Source organism: Artibeus jamaicensis, unplaced genomic scaffold (assembly GCF_021234435.1).
Source record: "Artibeus jamaicensis isolate MK-2021 breed Jamaican fruit bat unplaced genomic scaffold, CSHL_Jam_final scaffold_1283, whole genome shotgun sequence".
NCBI classification, from domain to species: domain Eukaryota; kingdom Metazoa; phylum Chordata; class Mammalia; order Chiroptera; family Phyllostomidae; genus Artibeus; species Artibeus jamaicensis.
This window is the reverse complement of record NW_026522028.1, coordinates 21,108,660-21,130,000: the sequence shown is the minus strand read 5'-3', so window position 1 is coordinate 21,130,000 and position 21,341 is coordinate 21,108,660. Positions and strand designations below refer to the sequence as shown.

The following is a 21,341-nucleotide window of genomic DNA, read 5'->3' as shown; positions in this document are numbered from 1 at the left end:
ACTGAGAGTTTGTCTAAGATTTTATGGGTTACCTTGAGTGGAGTATGACTAGTATGTGTGGAAATTTTGTCTTTGGTCTGAATATTTCAGGTTATTGGACCTGAAGACCCAATTATGTCATTTAGTTTTACATGTGTATGTATATTGTGGTGTGATATCCATTTATGTGCCAAACTATCCCAGTGTCTGGTCTCAGGAATGTGTACTTAAGGGTAAGTGTGCAAAACTTTTGTTCAGAACTGGTTGGTGTGTGTGTCCTCGAGAAACTCAGTCTTTCTGAGGCATTCATTGTTTCATCATCTGCAAAATGGACTAAGTACATCCACCTCATAGGGCATCTGTTAAACACTAAGCAAGATACTAGAAAGGAAAATTCTGAGCATGTACCTGTCACAAACTATTCATTTCATCTGCTGAGGAAACAGCCCTCCGTGGAGAGGAGCAAGTTCTGGGCCACTTCCGGTGTGTCTCAGAAGAAATGTTCGGGAGTCTGGTGTAATGTTTTGTTTATTTTTATTTTCTAGCCACAGGACCAAGTCTTCAGGCTGGCCACCTCCCTCTGGAACCTGGGGCTTGAACCAGGTTGCGCCCTATGGATGGGAGATGACGTCGAACCGGGATGGCCGCGACTGCTTCATCAGGTAGGCGGAACCTCACATACCTGAAAAATCTATGGCTTTTTGGGTGTCTCTGTTTTGACCCTCTACTCAGGAGAACTAACATACAAATACTATGGACTTAGGAGCATTGGAAGGCCATTGCACTATGAAGTTGATTTCCTGTATTTACTGTATCTTGTGACATATGGTTGCTTCATTCTTTGACATGTACCTTCTTAGAGGGACAATTTCCAACGCAGCCTTAGGTACTCATTGTCTGGTGCTCACAAGAAAGTTTGGCATGAGAAGATCCAGTGAAAATGCTTTCTAGAAATACTCAAAAACAAATGTTACTGACTCACTTGTAACTAGAAAAGTAAATAGAAAAGAAAAACCAACTCAAGGGATTATGTGCATTATGGACTGTGTCATAAATCTGTCACACTGACATTGGCTAAGGTTTTGTATTTCGGTGGTGCTTTTTAAAAAAATTGTGCATATATATATATATATATATATATATATATAACAAAAAATGTGCAATTTTAACTCGTTCTTAGTTGTACAATTTAGTGACATTAAGTATTTTCACAGTGTTGTACAGTTACCACCACTACTCATTCCCAGAACTTTTTTATCATCCCCAACAGGAACTTCTTTCCCCTGTTCACAGCTCACTGGTAAGCTCTATTCTACTTTCTGGTATTATGAATCTACCTATTCTAGGTACCTCACCTAAGTTAAATCATACACTATTTTCTTTTTTCTTAAAAATGCTTATTTATTTATTTTTAGAGAGAAAGGAAGGGAAGGGGAATGAGAGAGAGAGAAACATCAATGTGTGGTTGCCTCTCACCTGCCCCCCCCCCCCGTGGTGCCACAGCCTACAACCCAGGCATGTGTCCTGACCAGGAATTGAACTGGCAACCATTTGGTTGTCAGGTCCACACTCAATCCACTGAGCTACACCAGCCAGGGCTAATTTCCTTTTCTATGTTACTTATTTCACTCAGTATAATGTCCTCAAGGTTCATCCATGTGTGGCACGTATCATAATTTCATTTCTTTTTTCAGATTGAATAATATTCCATTGTATGGATTTGTACCACATGTGTTTATCCATCCATCTCCCAGTGGATAGTGAGGTTACCTCTACCTTTGGGCTCTTATGACCAGTGCTTCTGTAAATATTGGTGTGCAAGTATCTCTTTGTGTCCTTGTTTTCCACTGTCTTGGGCATCTAATGGGAGCACACTTGGTGAATCCTATGGTAATTCTGGGTTTTTCTTTCTGAGAACCCACCAAACTTTTCCATCATGCTCTTGTGTTGTGCAGTTGTATGGGAAGAATGTTTATATAACACTTCTCAAAAGAGTAAGGGTCAGCCCTGCTCTCTTCTCCAACCTAAGTGAAATGATTAATTATGAAAAGTTAGTGACATAGATTTGAAATTCAGAATGACATTTTGCCCTCATCTAATATAATTGAGTAGACATTGGTGGACAAAGGAAAAGATATCTTTTCCATAGGCTGCATTCTTTTATGTACTGATAAGCAAAGATAGGCTCACCAAGAGGTAGGGTATCATTTTTATAAAAATTAAACATCTGCCAAGAAGTCCTGGCTGGTTTCTTGGTGGGTTGGAGCATCGTCCCAATACTCCAAAGTTGTTGGTTTGATCCCTGGTGAGAGCACATCCAAGTATAAACCAATGATGCATATATAAGTGGAACAACAAATCGATTTCTCTCTCTCTGCCTCTGTATCTCTCTCTCTCTAGAATAAATTAATAAATATTATAAGAAATATATCTGCCAAAATTGGATATCCCAGCATCTCCATTTTTAAGATTGGTGGAAAGTGGCTAGGGGAACAAGTCCATGAGTGTTGTGGTCAATTTCCCGGTCTCTGTAGCTCAAATCTCTTCACTTCCTAGAATTGCTCTGGGGACAATAAAATCCCAGCCTCACAGTACATACGGTAGCTCAGCAGGCTTGCCTACTGGATTCCTGTTGGGAAATTCAGATTACCCTTTAAATGGATCCTGTGCAGGGAGCCCGTCGGAAGTGGCCCTATGGCTCCTTCAAGGCTTTCATGAGGACATGTTCATAGGGAGACTATCACGGAAGTGGCACTTATTGATGAATCTTTCAGAAACTTTGAAGACGTTAAGAAAGGCTAATTGTTTTGCTTACACCCTGGATTCTGAATAGTTAATTTCATTTAATTAGCTTAAATCCCTCATATTGCTAGAAAGATATTTTCATATTATATTGTGTCCTGTATTTCATGAGTCAACATGGTAATTGACTCACTTAAGGTGTCATAGATGCTTTGAGTCAAAACAATAAAAGTTGCTCTGACTGATGTGTCTTAGGTGGTCTGTTGTCATCCTAAAGCAAAAGGTCACTGGTTTGATTTCCAGTTGGGGCAGAAGCCTGGGTTACAAGTTCAGTCCCCAGTTAAGGCACTGAGTAGAGGCAATCTATTCATGTTTCTCTTTCACTTCAATTTTTGTCTCCATGTATTTCTGCCTCCATCCCTTCCCCTGTCTAAATAAATAAATAAATAAATTTTAAAAGGAACATTTCTGCCAAAAAGTTGAAATTTTCAAGAAAAGGATACATTATGAATTCATGAAGGTACATCTCAGATTTCTTCAATTACAGAGGTTTTTCCTTTTTCCCTGCTTAGATTTGGGTGTCTGTGCCTTCCAGGCTATTTGATCAATAGATGGGAGTGAGGGTGGCCCTTGGTGGCATTTTCACATTTCCAGGGGCCTAGAGTGAGCTGCTGAAATGTGTAAGAGGAAATTAGCAAATTAACAGTGCCACTTTTCCAAATCTCTGGGGGGGGGGGGGTTCTGTCCACACCGTCCTCAGAGACTCTGTTTTAAGATGTGACGAGCTGGAGTGCTTTGGAATGTGTTCACACTGTCCCTGTCACTGATGAGTTTTACAAATAATGAGAGTCATCCTGATTTTTTCCTTACCTACTGAGTAATGTCCATTATAAAAAGGTTCTCTAATTACCAGAGTTCCTGGGGCGCTCCGTTTGCAGTATGGAGTATATCTCTAATCATTCGTTTTAGAAGTTAAATGAACAATTAGAAAATAAAGCCATGGTTAGTAATTAGCACCTTTCTGGTTCTCACTCTTTCACATATTTTCTTTGAAAGAGATTAGATGTGTTCTCTTTTTATATTGTAGTAGGTTCTAAATGATAAGCTAAATGACGCCCTACCAGGGTGTCATTTTTGAAGGAGGTATAACTACTTGCAAGTGTAAGACAAACGTAAGGGAGGAACCAGGCTTGACATGTTCAAAGTTAGAGCCTCAGAGCTAAGTAATGAGGTAATTTTATCATTGTGAGTCTTTTAGAACTGCCTCGGCCCGCGAGGCAGTCAACGGGGTCCGCCAATGTACCTGTAACAGATGAAGGGGGATGGGACAGGAGGCGCGAAGAATGGCAGCAAGACAAAGGATTCTGATCAAGCTGCAAATTTTATTTCAGAATGGAGGGAGTTATATAGAGGAGGGCAGTGGAGGAAGTGCACTGGATAGGTGGCTTCAGGCGTGCTCTAGCCTGCGATTGGCCGGGGGGTGCATGGCGGGCACGTGATCAAGTCACTGATTGGTGTGCCACCCGCATGTCCAGGAGGGGGGTTCTATGCTCCTAACCGCAGCATCCTGTTATTCAGGTGCAACCTTCAGGTCGGATTGTATCAGCCTGTTTCAGGCTTATCCCAGCCCCCAACATCTCCTCCCTTATTTTTATTTTTAAGGTGAGGGTGGACTTTAACCGGCTAGGGAGGCAGAGGTCTGGCTCCTCCTGAGCTCGTCCTGAGCTCTGAAGCACCTTTTTCGGAGGAGAGGGGTTGGGGTGCTGACCTCTATGCAAACCGACTTGCCTTTTTATTGCTTTGAGGGCGAGGAGAATGTAGATAGGGTAGACTTTAACCAGCTGGGGAGGCAGAGGCCTGACTCCTCCTGGGCTCATTCTGAGCTTTAGGGTACCTTTTGGGAGGAGAGGAGTTGGGTACCAACCTCTTTGCAAGTCAGCTTACCTCTCAGGAGACTCGAATGGCCGTATGTACAGGCCTCTCCTTGCAGTGCTTTGCCTTGCACCCAGCGGTGTCTATCACAGCTACTTGGCTGTGACGTACCTTCGAGGGATTGCTGCTCCCGCAGGAGGGAACCTGGCAGGAATCGTGGGCTGCACCCCAGCGGCTGTTGGCTCAGAGTCCGCTCCATGTTCCAGCATTTCTAATTGTTGATAGTGCACCTGAATAGGCCTTCCTAGTACACTGTTAAGTTGGTCTTTGGCTAAGTTGGTTACACGTCTAAGAATCCAGGGGGCAAAAGAGAGGATGAGGGTGATAGAAACTAAAGGTCCTAAGAGGGGAGGCGGGTAGGGGAGAATTCCGTTAAGTCCACCCCAAAGGGTGTGTTCGGAAAGTTCTTTTCCTTTACAGCAGGGTTGTCCAAATAGGGTGAGGCAGGGGTTTTGGGGTGGTCCTTCTCGTCCTTCGTCTGTCTTTAGGTATGGGAGTGTTCCGAGTAGTATAATGATGTTTATTCGGTGCGTTCTGTTTCCTGTAATAGAAAGGAGAGAGAAGTCCCTCAGGGAGTATGGCTTATCCCTGGGTTTGATTAGTGCCGGAGCAGAGGCGAACATAGTCACAGAGCTCTCCTTGGCGATAGGGGCGGGCATTTTGGCAGCGGGGTTGGCATTTTCATAAGCTAAGTGTTTAACGAGCGTTTTTACTTTCGCCCGCGCCAAAGAGCCTCTCAGCTAATTCCTGTAAACGACTTATAAAATCACTGTATGGCTCATCTGGGCCTTGTCTTATTTTTGCAAGAGAAGTGGTTGCGGTACCTTTTTGTGGAAGCGCCTCCATGCTTTAAGACCCGCGGACTGGATTTGGGTTAAAAGTCCGGGGGGAAATTGACTTGTCTCTCATTGCTTTGATAGGGGGCGGAGCCAAGAAGCTTAAGGATGGTCCAATTTTTAGGGGAGGTTTTCGCATTTGCGCTGGACAAACTGTTTAGCGATGTCTTCATATTCGCTTTTCCAAAGAATAAAGTCACCTCCGCTCAGCGCTGCCTTTGCTAGAAAGAACCAATCATTGGGCGTGAGCCAGCGCTCACTAAGATTTTCAATTAGGGCAAGGGAAAAGGGACTGTGGGCCCATAGTGTGTTACAGCAGCTTTGACTTTTTCTAGTGTTTTAAGACTAAGTTTTTTATACGTGTGAAAATAAGCTTGGGGGTCGTAGTGTCTCTTATACTGGGCTGTGCTTCATCTATATCAGAGGAGCTGTCAGAGTCTTCGGGGTCATCACTGTCAGGAAGGGGGGTAGCTGCAGCCGCACTGACTATCTCGTTCTCGGTCTTATCTGGGCAAGTCTGGGATCTAGTAACAGGGATGCTAAAGTTTCGAGGGGGGGGGACTGATCGTAAGAGCGGAGAGTTCATTGGCAATGGTTTTGATATCTCGGATGAAAGAGAGGGTTTCCTGAAGGAAAGGCTTTGGAAACGGAGTGAGTGCGGCGGTGGCCGCCAGCGGCAAAGCAGTGGGTGCCTTGCATGCCGCGGGCGGAATGGCGGAAGCGCCATGCACCGGAGGCGAAATGGCGGCGGCGGGTGCGTGAGAGGTACTATAAGGAGGCGGTTTGAATGGTGGAAGGACTGCCGCTACGAGTGGTGGCCAGTCAGGATTATTGTAGCGAGCAGCCTTGTCCTCTAATTCTGCCTGTTCAGAGGGGTTTAACTGGTTGCCGGGGAGTGAATGCGGAGGATTTCTTGCCCTTCTTTGCAAAGGCGCTGTATGTCAGGGGAATTATTGTGGTTTTTAAGGATGTCTGTTATGAGGTTATAATAATTAAAAGCAGTTATGGGGATAGTCTCAGGGCCAAAAACCTTATAATAGTCATTTAGACAGTCGCCTACACGGCGCCAGACGCGGGAGTCAATGCTACCCTCCTGAGGAAACCATGGGCAGATTTTAAAAACGAAAGTGAAAAAGGAATTCAAATCTTTTTACGAACTCTTATCTTGCGCACCTTGAGAGACTCTTTTAATTGAGCGACGAACGAATCATGTTGTGAGCATGCCTGTCCCATGGCTGGGTCTTACCTTTTGAAATGCCGCTGTCGGGGAACGGGGGTCTTCAGGGAATGCCGGCGCGCGGTCGAGTGGTCGCGGTGAGCCGGGCGAAACGCTGCGATCGAGGGGGACAGCGGTCCGCACAGGCGATCAGCGGGGCCCCACGTTGGGCGCCAGTTGCCTCGGCCCGCGAGGCAGTCAACGGGGTCCGCCAATGTACCTGTAACAGATGAAGGGGGATGGGACAGGAGGCGCGAAGAATGGCAGCAAGACAAAGGATTCTGATCAAGCTGCAAATTTTATTTCAGAATGGAGGGAGTTATATAGAGGAGGGCAGTGGAGGAAGTGCACTGGATAGGTGGCTTCAAGGCGTGCTCTAGCCTGCGATTGGCCGGGGGGTGCATGGCGGGCACGTGATCAAGTCACTGATTGGTGTGCCACCCGCATGTCCAGGAGGGGGAGTTCTATGGCTCCTAACCGCAGCATCCTGTTATTCAGGTGCAACCTTCAGGTCGGATTGTATCAGCCTGTTTCAGGCTTATCCCAGCCCCCAACATAGAACATGGTTTGGGATAGTTCAAAATGGATTCAAATTTCTTCCTCCCTCTCCCGTTCCCAACTGTTTTTCTTTTAAGATTATATTTCTTTTTAGAGAGGAGAAGGAAAGAAGAAAGGGAGAGAAACATCATGTGTCCATCCCTCTTGTGGGCCCCTTACTAGGGACCTGGCCTGAAACCCAGGCATGTGCCCTGACTGGGAGTCTAACCAGCAACCCTTTAGTTCACAGGCCAGCACTCAGTCCACTGAGCTACACCAGCCAGTGTCTATTCCCATCTATTTAAAGTAGGGCTGGATAACATGTTTTCTGCAAAGAGTTACTAATCCACAGTGGTAACAAAATTTTAATGCCGTCACGTGTGTATAATGTGCTTTTTTATAATCTTGAATAGTCTGCACATTAGTAGTTTTCAACCTCGGCTGAACATCGCAATAGCCTGAGGTACAGTAAAACATCTTGATTCGGGGATGGCTTTGTTTGATTGGACTCCTATACAAAAACACCTTAGTCTGGGGAGATTAAATGTAGAAAATTTTCTCACAGTTGTGGAGACTGGGAAGTCCAAGATCTGGGTGCCAACTTGGTCGCATTCCTCGTTAGGACTCTTTCTGACTTTATGACAGCTGTCTTCCTGCTGTTTTCTCATATGGGAGAGAGATGAGAGAGGGCTTATCCCATCATGAGGGCTTCACCCACATAATCTAATCATCTCCAGGAGGCCCTGACTTCCAATAGCATCACATTGGTCATTAGGGATTTAGGAGAACACAGTCATTCCATAGCACCGGATCTGGGGTAGATCCTTGGAAAAGAGAGGTTCAGAATTTTCCGAGGTGATTCTGAGGGACACCTATGGCTGCTGTTGTAATGTACTTTTCTCTACAACACCTCATTTAATATAATACAGAATAATTATCGCAATTTCAAGATGATAAATCTATGCAAACTAATAAAATGGCTTCCCCAATGTTATACACATGTACCATGTCCCAACCCATTGATTCTTCAAGTATACTAGATCCCCCGTTAAGAAAGAACATCTTTTGTTGTTATTCTGAGGAACAGAGAGCATTGTTTCAAAAATATGACAGATGCAAAATAAAAAGGAATTCGTTTATTTTTAGGAGAAAGAGCAGAGGAAGGGAAAGGACAGAGACCAATGTAATGAGAGAAAGTGCAAGGTGATGAAAGGTTCATAGGAAAAAAGCTCATCATACTTAGAAATGGATAAAAGAGGGGGATGGATGTAAAGAGCAATGAAGAGAAACATAGAAGGGTTTCTGAAACGGTTGTTTTAATAACAGGATCAATAAATAGTAAATTGTGGGTAAAGGTGCAAATGTTTTTCAATACATGGTTGTCGATATAAGGAAAATATTGATGGAGATGTTGGTCTAGATAGACAGGAAGAATGAGTATAGATTATAGATATAGATTACATAGACATAGGTACACATGTGTGACCATACATACAACTGGGTGTGCCCAGGAAGGTGTTGGTTTGTGGGTATTGTTCTGACATGATTTCAGGTGGTGGCACCTCCATTTACTATCATAGTGCTCTGCTTTGAATAATACACAATAATATGACTAAATATCACACTACCAAAGATTGGAGAATTCTTGCAAGGTGGAAGATTTTATTTAATCTTAATAGCTGTCTTTTAAGGTAGTTAAGGTATATTGTGGAATATCCTTTTTGCAGAAAGAGCTGAAATTCAGAAGGATTGGATTCTCCACATCCTTAGGCTAGTCAGCCCAGTATTTATACCACATTTCAGACATTAAGCCTCTGAAGTGGAGTTTAATCTATACTAAGCCTCGTCTTATTTTCTAGGGATCCCCACCACTAGACTCAGCCAGCCTCATCAATGTGTTCTCAGCTCAGCTCACCCCCACCTGCCCCTGCCCCTGCCACAGCCACAGCCTCCCCACGCAGCTGCTTTAGCAACGGCCTGATCAGCTTGGTTGTCTGGTCCTGCACTTCTTTCAAAACTCTCCTTGCTCACACCTAACGTTTATTGAGCACCCTCAATGCTCAAGATCCGTTTATGAGTAAGATGAGTGCTTACTTTCCAGGACCTTAGAGTGCAGAGGAAGTAATAAGTAAAACAATAGCATATGCTTTAAATACAATGGAAGTCTCCAAGGAGGAATAATGAAATCTCTCAGGAGTAGGGGTGATGATGGTTGGGCCAGGATGCAGGTTGTAGCCATGGGCCTCACTACTGAGAGACCAACCATCATTCTCGACGAAGCATTGTCACTTTCAGGCTCCTTAGCAATGCACAACATGTGTAACAATCAGAGGGTAGGGAATATCATGTGTTATTATTTACTGTATGTTTCGTGTGTAATTTGCGTGCATGTTTCTGGCCCACAGGTTCAGGAAAAAATGTTTCATTTTATTTTTTAATTCAGTTATTTATTTTTATACATATTTAGATGCTTTTTTGTATTATAAAGGAATGAAAGCATTTTTAATTATATTGTATTTAAAATACAAATATTATCTTTTTATTATATTATGGTACAAGAAATTTTATGTAGCAAATAATTACAAAATACAAGAATAGATACAAGGTAAAGGAAATTTTAAAAAGAAGTTAAAACATTTATGTAAATATGGAATTAGTATTACCAATGTCTAATACTCATCCCTGTTTTTTCCTCAAAAATTTGGGGTAAAAAAGCGTGCATTATACACAGTAAAACACACTATTTCCCAGTTTTGAGTTAAATGGAATAAGACCATGCTTATGTGTGTGTTCATGGCAGTAGGAAGCATGAACACAAAACTATGCTTCCTAAATTTGGGGTGTTCATTTTTGTAGATTGAAGGAAAAATTTAAAGAGAAATAAACATTAAAACACTAGCTGGTAAAATTGATTATTAAGAGGCAATATGCAGTATAGGTTTAAGAATTGCATAGGGGCAGACTGGAGGGTCATTTCCAAACTATATGCCCTGATTTTCCATGCTCAATGTTTTATGCTTTAATTTTTTTATTGTGCTTTTTTTCTGACCACCTTTACTCTGTCAGTCCACAAAAGTAGCTGTGTGTACATATTGGGCAATACACACTGTTCTATTAGTCGACCAGCAGTTTCCATGGTGCACAATTAAACAGGGTCACTACTTTGTGATGCGGAGGAATTCAGTTCTGAAAACTGAAGAGTGGTGATTAGAAATGAGATACAGGAACTTCCAGTTTGTTCTCCAGTATGGATTTAGCCTAACTTGGGAGAAGTTAGCCCGTCCACCCTGCTCTAGTCAATTGTGTGCTCAATGTGAAATGTATTCTTGGCTCATCTATCTCAAGAAAAGAATTACCCAAAAAGATCCAGGCAGTTTGTGTGTCCCTCTCCCCTTTGTATTATTCACTGCAGAAGACAGTCAAGTCGATGTGACTGGATTCTGTCACCATAGAAAGTAGAAATGGCAAAGCCTTACCTCATCATTACACATGAGCCTCCGAGCATTCCCTGTAGGCTCTACCTAGTCTAATTCAAATATCCCAAAGAGGGGAGAATGTTGATCATCTTCCAACATTATTTGGTATTTCTAGGGTTATTGTCCTATATTTTCCTTAATTTTTTACCCCCAAATTAATTTCATAAGAAATCTTAATGGTATTCTGTAGAACATTCCCTGAATATGTTACTCTGTTGTGATCGTACCCACTATATGATATTTTTGTATTTGAAACAATACAATTTCCTCATTTACCAAGCCTGCATTTTTAAAAGATTTTATTTACTTTTAGACAGAGGGGAAGGATAGGCGAAAGAGGGAGAAAAACATCAGTGTGTGGTTACCTTTCATGAACCCCCTACTGGGGTCCTGGCTAGCCACCCAGGCATGTGCCCTGACTGGGAATTGAACCAGCAATCCTTTTGTTAAAGGCTTGTGTTCAATCCACTGAGCTCCACCAGGCATGGCTCAAGCCTGCATTTTTTAATACACATTCAACAAGGGACCAATGAATTTGAGACATCTCACAAGCTGTTACCCTTTGTGGTAATGAAATGCAGAAGAGCTTTGTGGAAATTAACAGTGTTGTCAATAAAGGAAATAAGAGAGATCTATTTGAGGTCGGTGGCTCTTTTTTTTTTTTATGTGGTTCTAAATATCCAGACCAAGCAACTGGCTGTGTATATCTATATCTATATCTATATCTATATCTATATCTATATCTATATCTATATATCTATATCTATGTATCATCTATATCTATATCTATCTATTAGAACTGGCATTATATTAGAGAAGATGCAGTTTACTTCACTTTTTTGGTTTTGGAAAGAATTCTTAAATATATCGCTTCTAAGTGTACACATCAAATTCTTCATAAAGTGCAAATAATTGCCTAATGGAAAGAGCAAATGCCATTTGCTTAATGAGTTCCTTAGGATCTGCGCATCCAGTCAAAGGGAGGAAGGTTTATTATAATTTTGGAAATGGAGGAACAAACTAAGTGTGATAGCGTCATTACATGAAATGAGAGGTAATTAGGTTGTGTCAGAGTGAGGGCTCCCAGGCTGAATGTTAGTGTCTGTGTATCTCCTTCATTGGAGCAGATTGGTTTTCCTCAGGATGTAACAAAAGTTCTATCTGCCAAGTTAGTCACCCCTGTTCCTAGCTGAAAGGTAAGTGTGGAGAGTTGATGGGAGGACTTTTAACAGGAAGACTTTGAAATGACAGTGTCTCTTGAAGTTTAACTCGGTATGTGACTCAAAAAGCATTGTGCTGGCCAGATTCTCACATATCACAGCTCTTTCATTTTCCTTGTTCTTGAAACTTTGCCCCAGTTTTCTTAATCTGCCCATCACCCTGGGACAAGTCCCTGGAATGCTTGACTTCTTTTTGTCTGGAAGACCCAAGTCTCTGAAGGCATGGTGATTATCTTTGGTTCCTTGGCCCACCCGATGGCAGGGTTGAAACAAGCGCATTTAGGAGGAACTGGGGACAGCAGGTTCATTGGTACAGGGTGACTCTCTCTTCTCCTGAGCTTTTATGTAGCCCCTAGGGCTGGCCATGAAGTGGGTCAGAGAGGCCATTTGGAATCACAGGGACAGCCAAGCTGTGCCAAGGAGCGGCACCTGGATGACCAGGTTTCCATCACAGACTGTAATTGAAATGCTAGCTTGGGGCCGCTTACCACCCCTTGATTCTTTTGAGCGGCCCTTGGATCTCTTCTTTCTGGATAGAGCCAACCCTTGCAGAGAGCAATTTTGATGTCATCGCCCAAAGCTGGAGCACAGGCAGGAAATTCTGGTCTGTGCCAAATGCCACATGTGGGGTGAGGGCATTGCTGCCAAGTAAATTGGCTGAACTTAAGAGGACATGCAGTCACCTTTGTGGCAGGTGTCTTTTCATTATTGCCTGCGCTGCTGCCTAAGAGCAGAGGAGGGTTGGTGACAGAGACCTTTACTGTGATCCACCAGGGGGTGGGAATATAGCAGTTTCCTGCCAAGCCCTTGTCCTCTAGCTCCTCTCAAAGCCCCAGTAAAACCTTGTTAGCCAATTTCTGGGCAAGAGTCTCTTCAATTGCTAGGATGATGAGAGATGGCAGCGCTTTCTCAGTGCCAGCGGACACTGATCATCCTGATTTCAGTGAAGCCATGTAATGTCGTTATTCCATGAAGTGTGCCACTCAGCTACTACAGGAGCACTGGTTTGGAGATAGCAGTTCAAATTGGAAAGGCTGCCGGCTATACTCAAAGCAGGCTGTTTCCATCTTAAAGGATGCTGCCAAGCTGCAGGGCTGCCTGCAGAATTTGGGGGCCCCATTTCTCGGTGAAAACGCAGGCCCCCTGTTCTAAAGCCAGATAAAGGTATTGATAAAGTTACTAAAATGCAATGTCCACCTATGCCAATTCAGTGCGAACAGGAATCCCTAATCTGGGGTGTAGTGGAGAAGGAAATTTTATTCTGTGCAAAATGGCTCGGTTGTGTTATACCATGACTGAGAAAATGGCACAGCTGGGAGTTGGTACTTGGGCCCGGTGTCTGTGTGGCTACTGATCTGCACCTCTTTAATGAGACACTTTCCATGTTTCAGCTTAGCCAGGGAGACACAGTCTTCAGTCTTTGGTGGAAAGGGAAAGTGTGCTTTCTGAGCTAGAGGTGAGCTAGCTTATATGAACTGGAATCCCTGTCCCTGGTCCCTAATTGGTGCATCCTCATGTAAATGAGGACTCTATATCCTTGGAGTCTGATTGGTCTGAGAGGCTCTGTTCTGATTGGTAAGAATATAGAACAACTCTGGTTGTTTGGACCTGTATAACACTGATTGGGTAGGGAAATCGACAATGCTAGTTGTTGAAATAAGATTCCAGGAACTCCTTTATAAGGATAGGCTCTGATGGTAGGAACACCGTGCAGGCCGGCAGTTCAGTGCAGGCGTGTCCCTGAAGTGCAGTGTGTATGAGAGGACTCTGCAAACATGGCCACTAGGCTCAGTTTGTTGTTGAATTTCAGGCCTGTTAGTCTGGAACACCCCTTCATAGTTGGTGTCTTTTTTCTCAGGGTTCACATCTCTTTGTGCTATTCGATGCCATTCTAAGTTAGGAAAAAGTACACTTCTCTTTATTGTTTAAAATTTGTTTTACAGAGAGGAGAAGGGAGGGAGAAGGAGAGGGAGGGAAACATCATTGTGTGGTAGCCTCTTGCACACCCCCTCCTGGGGACCTGGCCCTCAATCCAGGCATGTGCTCTGACTGGGAGTCCAAGCACTGACCTTCTGGTTCGCAGGCCAGCACTCAATCCATTGAGCCACACCAACCAGAGCAGAAAAACTGTAATTTTAAACACATAGCATGAATTTTACTGGCCATCCATATATCGTGCAATGTGAGTTTTATATGCAAATACAAAAGCATTAACTCATATGCGGGATAAATCACTGAAATTACATAATTGTAATTAATAGCTCATATATGTGTAAGTACTTCTTCCAAACCAGAGAAGTAAAAATGCTGCGTAAAACAAATGCAGTAGTTTTCAGTTTACTTCTGCAATTCAACCAACATCCCCTACCTTTGGCTTGCTGATAAGTAAAGAACTGACCACAAATGGAGCTGTGGGTTGCCATGACTTTCTCCTTTCTTCTCTCTCAGCCCTTTAAGTGTGCATGGGTCGTCACTCAGGGAAGTAACACAAGAAAGAAAGAATATGATAGGATTCCCATCATTTGTGTTTCTTAGAAGGCCTCATCTCTTCAACACTAATTACACCTCAACCCTCTCCTCCATCCTCACCTCTTGAATTTTTAAAAGTCATTTCTCATGTTCCTTGTCTAAAGTCCTATCTCTCCAATGGGAAAAATTGCCTCTCACTATGGACTCTCTCAGCAATCAATCTCCTCACCCTCTCAGGAAGGGGCTTTCTCACCAAAAGATAGACACTCTGCCCGACCTGCAGCCATTAATTCCCTGGGCTAAGTCCATACAGTTTTCCTGTAGCAGGTCACCTGGTGAATACTTTTGGATGTGGAGAAAATGCTAACTCTATTGCAATTTAACACAATGCAACACTAACATTGTAGAATGAAAGCAGCCGTAAGAAATACAGAAACAGTTGGGCATGATTATAACATTTGATTATAAAATGATAACATTTTATCAAATACACTGGAGGCCAGATTTGGCTCACACATTTGCCACACCTTGCTCTAGCCTTGACCGGTGTGGCTCAGTTGGTCGGGCATCATCCCACAATGCAAAAGGTTAGTGGTTTGATCCTCAGTCTGGGAACATCCCTGGGTTGCACGTTTGGTCCACAATCATGGTGCCTGCGAGAGGCAGCTGGTCGACATTTCTCTCACATCGATGGTTCTGTCCCTTTCTTCCACCATCCCTTACCCTCTCTCTCTTAAAATAAATAAATAACTAAGAAAGTAAATAAATTTTCTAAACCCACTCTTAAATTAGAAGCTGCCATTTCTTGTGCATATGAAAGAAGCCTGGGCCAACATCGGTGACGTGATGTGTTTCTCGGCTTGCACTGTGAGCCATGCAGAGTACGGAACATGGACCCCCAAGTCCCATTGCTTCCCACTTGTTGTCAAAAAGCTCTATGCTGTATCTACAGTCAGGAAGCAGTTCTTTACAGCTTGGGCATCCGGGGACTGCGTCTAAAGGGAATTCTAGAAATAACATCATCAAAATCCACCAGAGAAGTGGAACTTTTAATATGAGAGTGTCATGACCACCCCCCTTCCTTGTGATGCTGCTGCTAATGACAGGATGCGTAGCTGCTCCCTACCTCTCACCGGCCCCCCCATGGTAGGAGGTGGAAGGACAGGAAATGATAGCTTCATAAAGCCCGGTCACAATGGGATGCCTAATGCATTAAGCAAATAATTATTACAGAGGTGAAAATTACATAGCAACATGTTGTTACTAATGGTCTACAGAGAAACAGCCTCATTGTACTTTCAAAAAGTTAATTGTCCATAGTGCTTTGAAGAAATTGTGCTCATTACCGTTGGAGAAATCTATAAAGCTTACAAATAAAAGTCCCCAATTCATGTGTGATGATGTTCTCTATTAGGCTGTTATGCTAGAAGACTGTCCTCCTCGCTTTGCTTCAAACACGCTGGCGTTGCCTTGTTATATCTTCTTGGCTGGTTCTTCCCTCTTAGCTCAGCATTTAAACTTCAGCTTCCCACGTAAGGAAGCATATATTTCTAGTTAGAATCCTCAACAATGTAACAGGGCTCATGCACTGAAATACAGTGATACCATTCAGTTTAGATCCAAACATTGCCAGCACCTGGTGACTTCATTTCTAATACAGGAAATGAAGGACATCAACATGCGTTGGTCTATGCCGTGAAGAACATTGGCAGGGCAATAGCAGGCCATTAGTATGTATTTTCTCAGTAAATATGCAGTTGTATGTATATATGAGTAGGTGGATGGGAGGATGAATTGATGGAGGAATAGACTTTTTCTGAAGCATTATATTCAGTAGGTGCTTAGTATAAATACTGGTACACAAGTCAGTAAGTGAAAATTATCTCTCCTTCATTTGGTGCCATAGAAATTTCACTATAAGCTTCTCACTACATAGATAAATCCTGTATCTTCTAACAAGACTTTGAAACTGCATCAGTGCCTTATCACTGATTCCTGTACTGTGTGGTTGTTGATAGTATATCCAAAATTCAGGATGTAATGAAGATGTCTTTTTAGGCTAATGTGATTGCAGTATATCCCACCCACAAGTGGTATAGAATCCTCATGCACAAAAATTAGCGAGTCAGATCCTCAAGGTTGGATGTCATCTCCTCTAGCACCAGCTGTGGAATGGTGGGGAATCACCTGGACATCATGGTCCTCATTCATCTCTTTGTAAAATAATGGGTTTCCACTATTAAAGTGTAGCAGTTGGCTATTTTTGTGGGTTACAAGCAATAGAAAATTGTTAACCAATGTAGCTTAAGCAATAAAAACGTTTTCTTTCCTTTTATGTATAAAAAAATTGTTAAAACTATGATAAGTCAAGAGAGCCTAAGGATAAATCACAACTAAATGTGATGTGATGTCCTAGATGATTTTCTGGAACAGATACAGGACATCAGGTAACATCTCAGGATATTTGGGTAAGAAATGGACTTTAGCTCCTTATAAGTATCAAAAGCAGTCCATTAATTATGACAGATGCACCATGCAAATGTGAAATGTTAACAGTAGGGGGTACAGGAACTCTCTGTACACTTTATAATTTTTTGTAATTCTGAAAGTGGCCTAACATAAAAATTTCAAATAAAAAATGCATTAAGCAAATTGACATCAGCAAGGTCATGATCTAGAATGCTTTAGACCCTCACTCTCCCACAAAGAAACTTAAGTTAATATCTAGACCAACATACCTTTGTGAAAATTCTAGCACCAGGTCAATTGATTGCAGCATCCAGACCAATGTAAAAGCAAGAAGAAATTCCCACAAAAGGGGTAGGAAAAATCTCATTGTTTTGTGTCTGTTCATGCTCCTCCCCATTGTGTGACCGAGCTTGGCACAACCAGGAGGAAACCTTCCACATTGGGGACTTTTCCTCATGTCAGAAATAAAAGAGTGGACCATGCATCCAGTGTTCTGTCCAGTGTGAGGAGCCTGTGTCTGTGTTATCAGAACTGGGGTTGTGACAGAGCTGATGGCCTTATTTAAAACCTGCTTACAACAGATGGGATCACTGTGGCATGTTCCAGCTGCAGTTCCCCAATCAGATTCCCAGGTGGACAAGAGACTGTGGGATTGTGAACAGAAGGAACAAGCTGCTCAGTGCATTAATTTATTGATTTTAAACTACACTTTTTAATTTTATTTATTTATTCTTAGAGGGCAAGGAAGGAAAAAGGAGAGGGAGAGAAGTATTGATATGTGAGAGAAACATTGATAGGTTGTCCCTTGCATGTGCCCCCACTGACCTGGGACTACAAGCCATGCATGGTAGGTCCACAAGCCATGCATGTGCTGTGACTGGGAATTGAACTGGTGACCTTTCCCCCCTTTCGGATCTATGCACACACAACTGAGTCACTGGAGTCTGAGCTGCTTATTGAGTTTCAAAGGTGTTAAAGCATATGCATAAGCCCAGAGAAGGACTTTCCTCAGGAAAGGTATGAGAGGTCCTAGACTCTCTTAATGAGATTGCTCATAGAAAATTGCTGTCCTATTGTTTGTTCACTTTCAGTAGTGCCTTTTTTCTACATTCAATATTCTGTTGATTAGAACCATCTCCTGAGTGATGTATGTCTTTTTTTATGATTTTATTTTATTTTTTTATTTTTAGAGAGGGTAAAGGGGGGAGAAAGAGGGGAAGAGAGACATCAATCTGTGGTTGCCACCCGCACAGTCTCTACTGGGGATGTGGCCCACAACCCACGTGCCCTGAGTGGGAATCGAATCAGTCAGCCTTTGGTTTTCAGTCTGTCACTCAGTCCACTGAGCCCCACCAACCAGGGCTGATGTATTTCTTAATGGCTTTATTTTGCAGCCATTGCCCAGAGTGCCATTATTTACATGATAGTAGTAAGTTTTCACAATGTGGGTTCAATGATCTGCAGGATATGAGGTCAAGCCCAAAATGAGGATGGGAAGTACAGTTGAACAATGAGGAGCGGATGATGGAATAAGTGAAGGAAAATTAAATTCCTTTCAAAGAGTGTTTAGCTGGTTCTCAAGAAGATTGGAAAAGAAGACAGACTTGAGAGAAAGTTAAAATAATTGGAATAGCATGGTGGGAGGAGAATGATCTGTGGGAGGAGAATGATCTGTTTTTAAACTAAAATGGGCAACTGTGGAATGATTTGGAAAAGTGGACTTTGGCAACCTTTGAATTGTAATCCAAATACAGTTAGCACGTGTAATCATTTTTTTTCACTGTTCATGACTGCCTACTTTGAAACAAAATAGTCTAAGCCTGAAGTAGCCTATGATTGCTGCAAGTTTGCAGGTGTGGCCCCCACCGTCCTATCAGTGAGAACTCTGGGACTGATTCTGACAATGCTGGGCCACAGGGTATTTGTGTGGATGGTGAGTGTCAGGACAATGAGGCAAAATACATAAGGGACCACTTTGAGCTACTGTGTGGCATCTTTGCACTAAGTCTGAAGTGTTTCAGAGCTGTGTGAGAGGGCTGTCAGACAATGCCCCTGCACAACCACTGGCAATGGCCTATCTCTGAGGTGGTTCACGGTCAAAGACAACTGATTTGTTGGCAATGCACTTGAATAAGCTGTGCCCCAGATAAAATCTCAAAGAGTATCAGGGCCACGTAGGGGACCAGGATATGTAGGACCTGGCCAAATTCATCAGTATTGATAGCAATACATGGATCAAAATAAACTCATTTGTTTAGCTCTTTACAAAACTAATTTGCCCCAATACTGACAAATAAAAATTGTAAACTGTATAATTTGATAGAATTTGCTTTAATGGTAATATTTCCTAATTAGTGGTCCATCATTTCCTTCTTTTTATGTTCTCTTGGGCCGCCATCATGAGGCTTATGCCCAGGAGGGTTATATTGGCCCTCTGTCTGGGTGCTTCTCCCAGGCTTTTCCTGTTTATTTTCTGTAAGGATTTCACTGTGTTTTCTTTTTCTCTCTTTATAAGTTGGTGAACTAATTTGTGAAAAACTGCTAACAAAGCTTTGGGCTTTAAACAAATCTTCAAATAGCAGCCCCTTCCCAAAATATCTTATTGCCTGGTCAATTTTATTTTTATGTTTTTAAGATTTTATTTATTTATTTTTTAGAAAGAGGAAGGTGGGAAAAAGGTAGAGAGAAAAACGTTGATGTTTGAGAGGTATATCCATTGGTTGTCTCTTACACGCCCCTTACTAGGGACCTGGCCCACAACCCAGGCACATGTCCTCATTGGAAATCGAACCAGTGACCTTTTTGGTTCACAGGCCAACGGTCAACCCACTGAGCCACACCAGCTAGGGCTCCTTTTAATATTAGGTTTAAAGGCTGCTGAGAACCATGAAACACATTGACAGGCCTCATGGGCTGTCATGAAATAAACAACCCTTAGGTTTAGTGCTCAGGGTGTGTCGATGTGTCCTTTCCTGATACCTGTTGCTTTTGAAGATGTAGGGTTTTATGTATGGCAGTGCGGTGATTGGGTGTATGACAGGGTCCCATGGAGAAACAGGACTAATAGAATATAAGACAGGTGTATAGAGATTTATTATAGCGTATTGACTCAAAGTAAATCAGCAGAGATTGGACAGTGTCTTGACACAGGCAGAAATGGAAACACAATATGCCAGAAATTATACCATGCAGCGAGGGTAGTTCTAAGCAGGCAGTACCTATACATTAAGTAAAAATTCAATAATTACTTGAATAATAGGTTTACAGTGGACAACCTAACTTTGTACAATGATGCACTAGAAGAACAATGTTCTGGACCAAAGTGGCAGAGGAAGGGATATAATAAAAGTTATAGCGGAAAGAGAAATGAAATAGAGACTAGAGCGACAATAGAGAGGATTGATGAAGCTTGAAGTTGGTGTTTTAAAGTGATAGATAGAATGGACATACCTTTAAGTAGGCTAGCAATTTTAAAAAATTCATAAAGTTATGAGTGGAATATGGGAAATTGCAGGCAATGTCACAGATACAGAGGGTTCCAACAGTCTACTGTCAACATTCACATGGCAAAATATTGGATGACTGTGAGGAGGTACATGGATTCCTGTTGAGAAAGGAAATTGTGAGGAAAAGACCAGTCATGAGTAGGAAAGCCCAGGGCCAGATGGTTTCTTGGGTGAATTCTACCAAACATCTGAAGAAGTAATGGTAATACTTTTCAAATTCTTCCCAAAAATTGTAATGGAGGCAACAGTTTTAAACTTATTTATAATAAGGATACTATAAGGAAAGAAAATTATAGGCCAATATCCCTGAAGAACATAATTGCCAAAATCTTTACCAAAAACTGGTAAATCTTATTCAACGTTACATCAGGCAACAAAATCTATGCGTAATAGTCACTAGCACTTCTAGCCACTAAGATTGAACTTTCTTTTTTTTATATATATATTTTTATTTAATTATTTTTCAAGTACAGTTTTTTTTGTCTATTTCTCCCATCCCAGCCTCCCCCACCCCTTGCTCCCCACCTCCCTCCCATTTCCACCCCCACCCCAGTCCTCATCCCTGTGTCTTTCATACTTGTTCCTCAAAATCCCTCCCCATTTTTCTCCTTAAATTCCCTTCCCTCTCCCTTCTGGTCGCTGCCCACTTGTTCTCTATTTCAGTGTCTTTGTTTTTATTCTGTTTGCTTGTTTGTTTTGTTGTTTAGCTTCTTGTTAAAGGCGAGATCATATGGTATTTGTCCTTCAATGCCTGGCCTATTTCACTCAGCATAATGCTTTCCAGTTCCATCCATGTTGTTGCAAAGGGTAGTAGCTCCTTCTTTCTCTCTGCTGCATAGAATTCCATTGTGTATATGTACCACAATTTTTTGATCCATTCACTTAATGACAGGCACCTAGGTTGCTTCCAACTCTTGGCTATTGGAAATTGTGCTGCTATGAACATTGTGGTGCATAGG

The 21,341-nt window shown here is 42.4% G+C and overlaps 1 protein-coding gene across 1 annotated transcript in view; it reads left to right on the top strand.

Annotated features, from left to right (window-relative positions):
• Nucleotides 1-21,341, top strand: part of FRMPD4 (FERM and PDZ domain containing 4) — a 697,120-nt gene that overhangs the window by 532,019 nt on the left and 143,760 nt on the right. Inside the window, exon 5 of the mRNA XM_037157582.2 lies at nt 525-641. Within this exon, the coding sequence (XP_037013477.2) occupies nt 525-641 (117 nt within the window). The remainder of the gene's footprint in view (nt 1-524; nt 642-21,341) is intronic.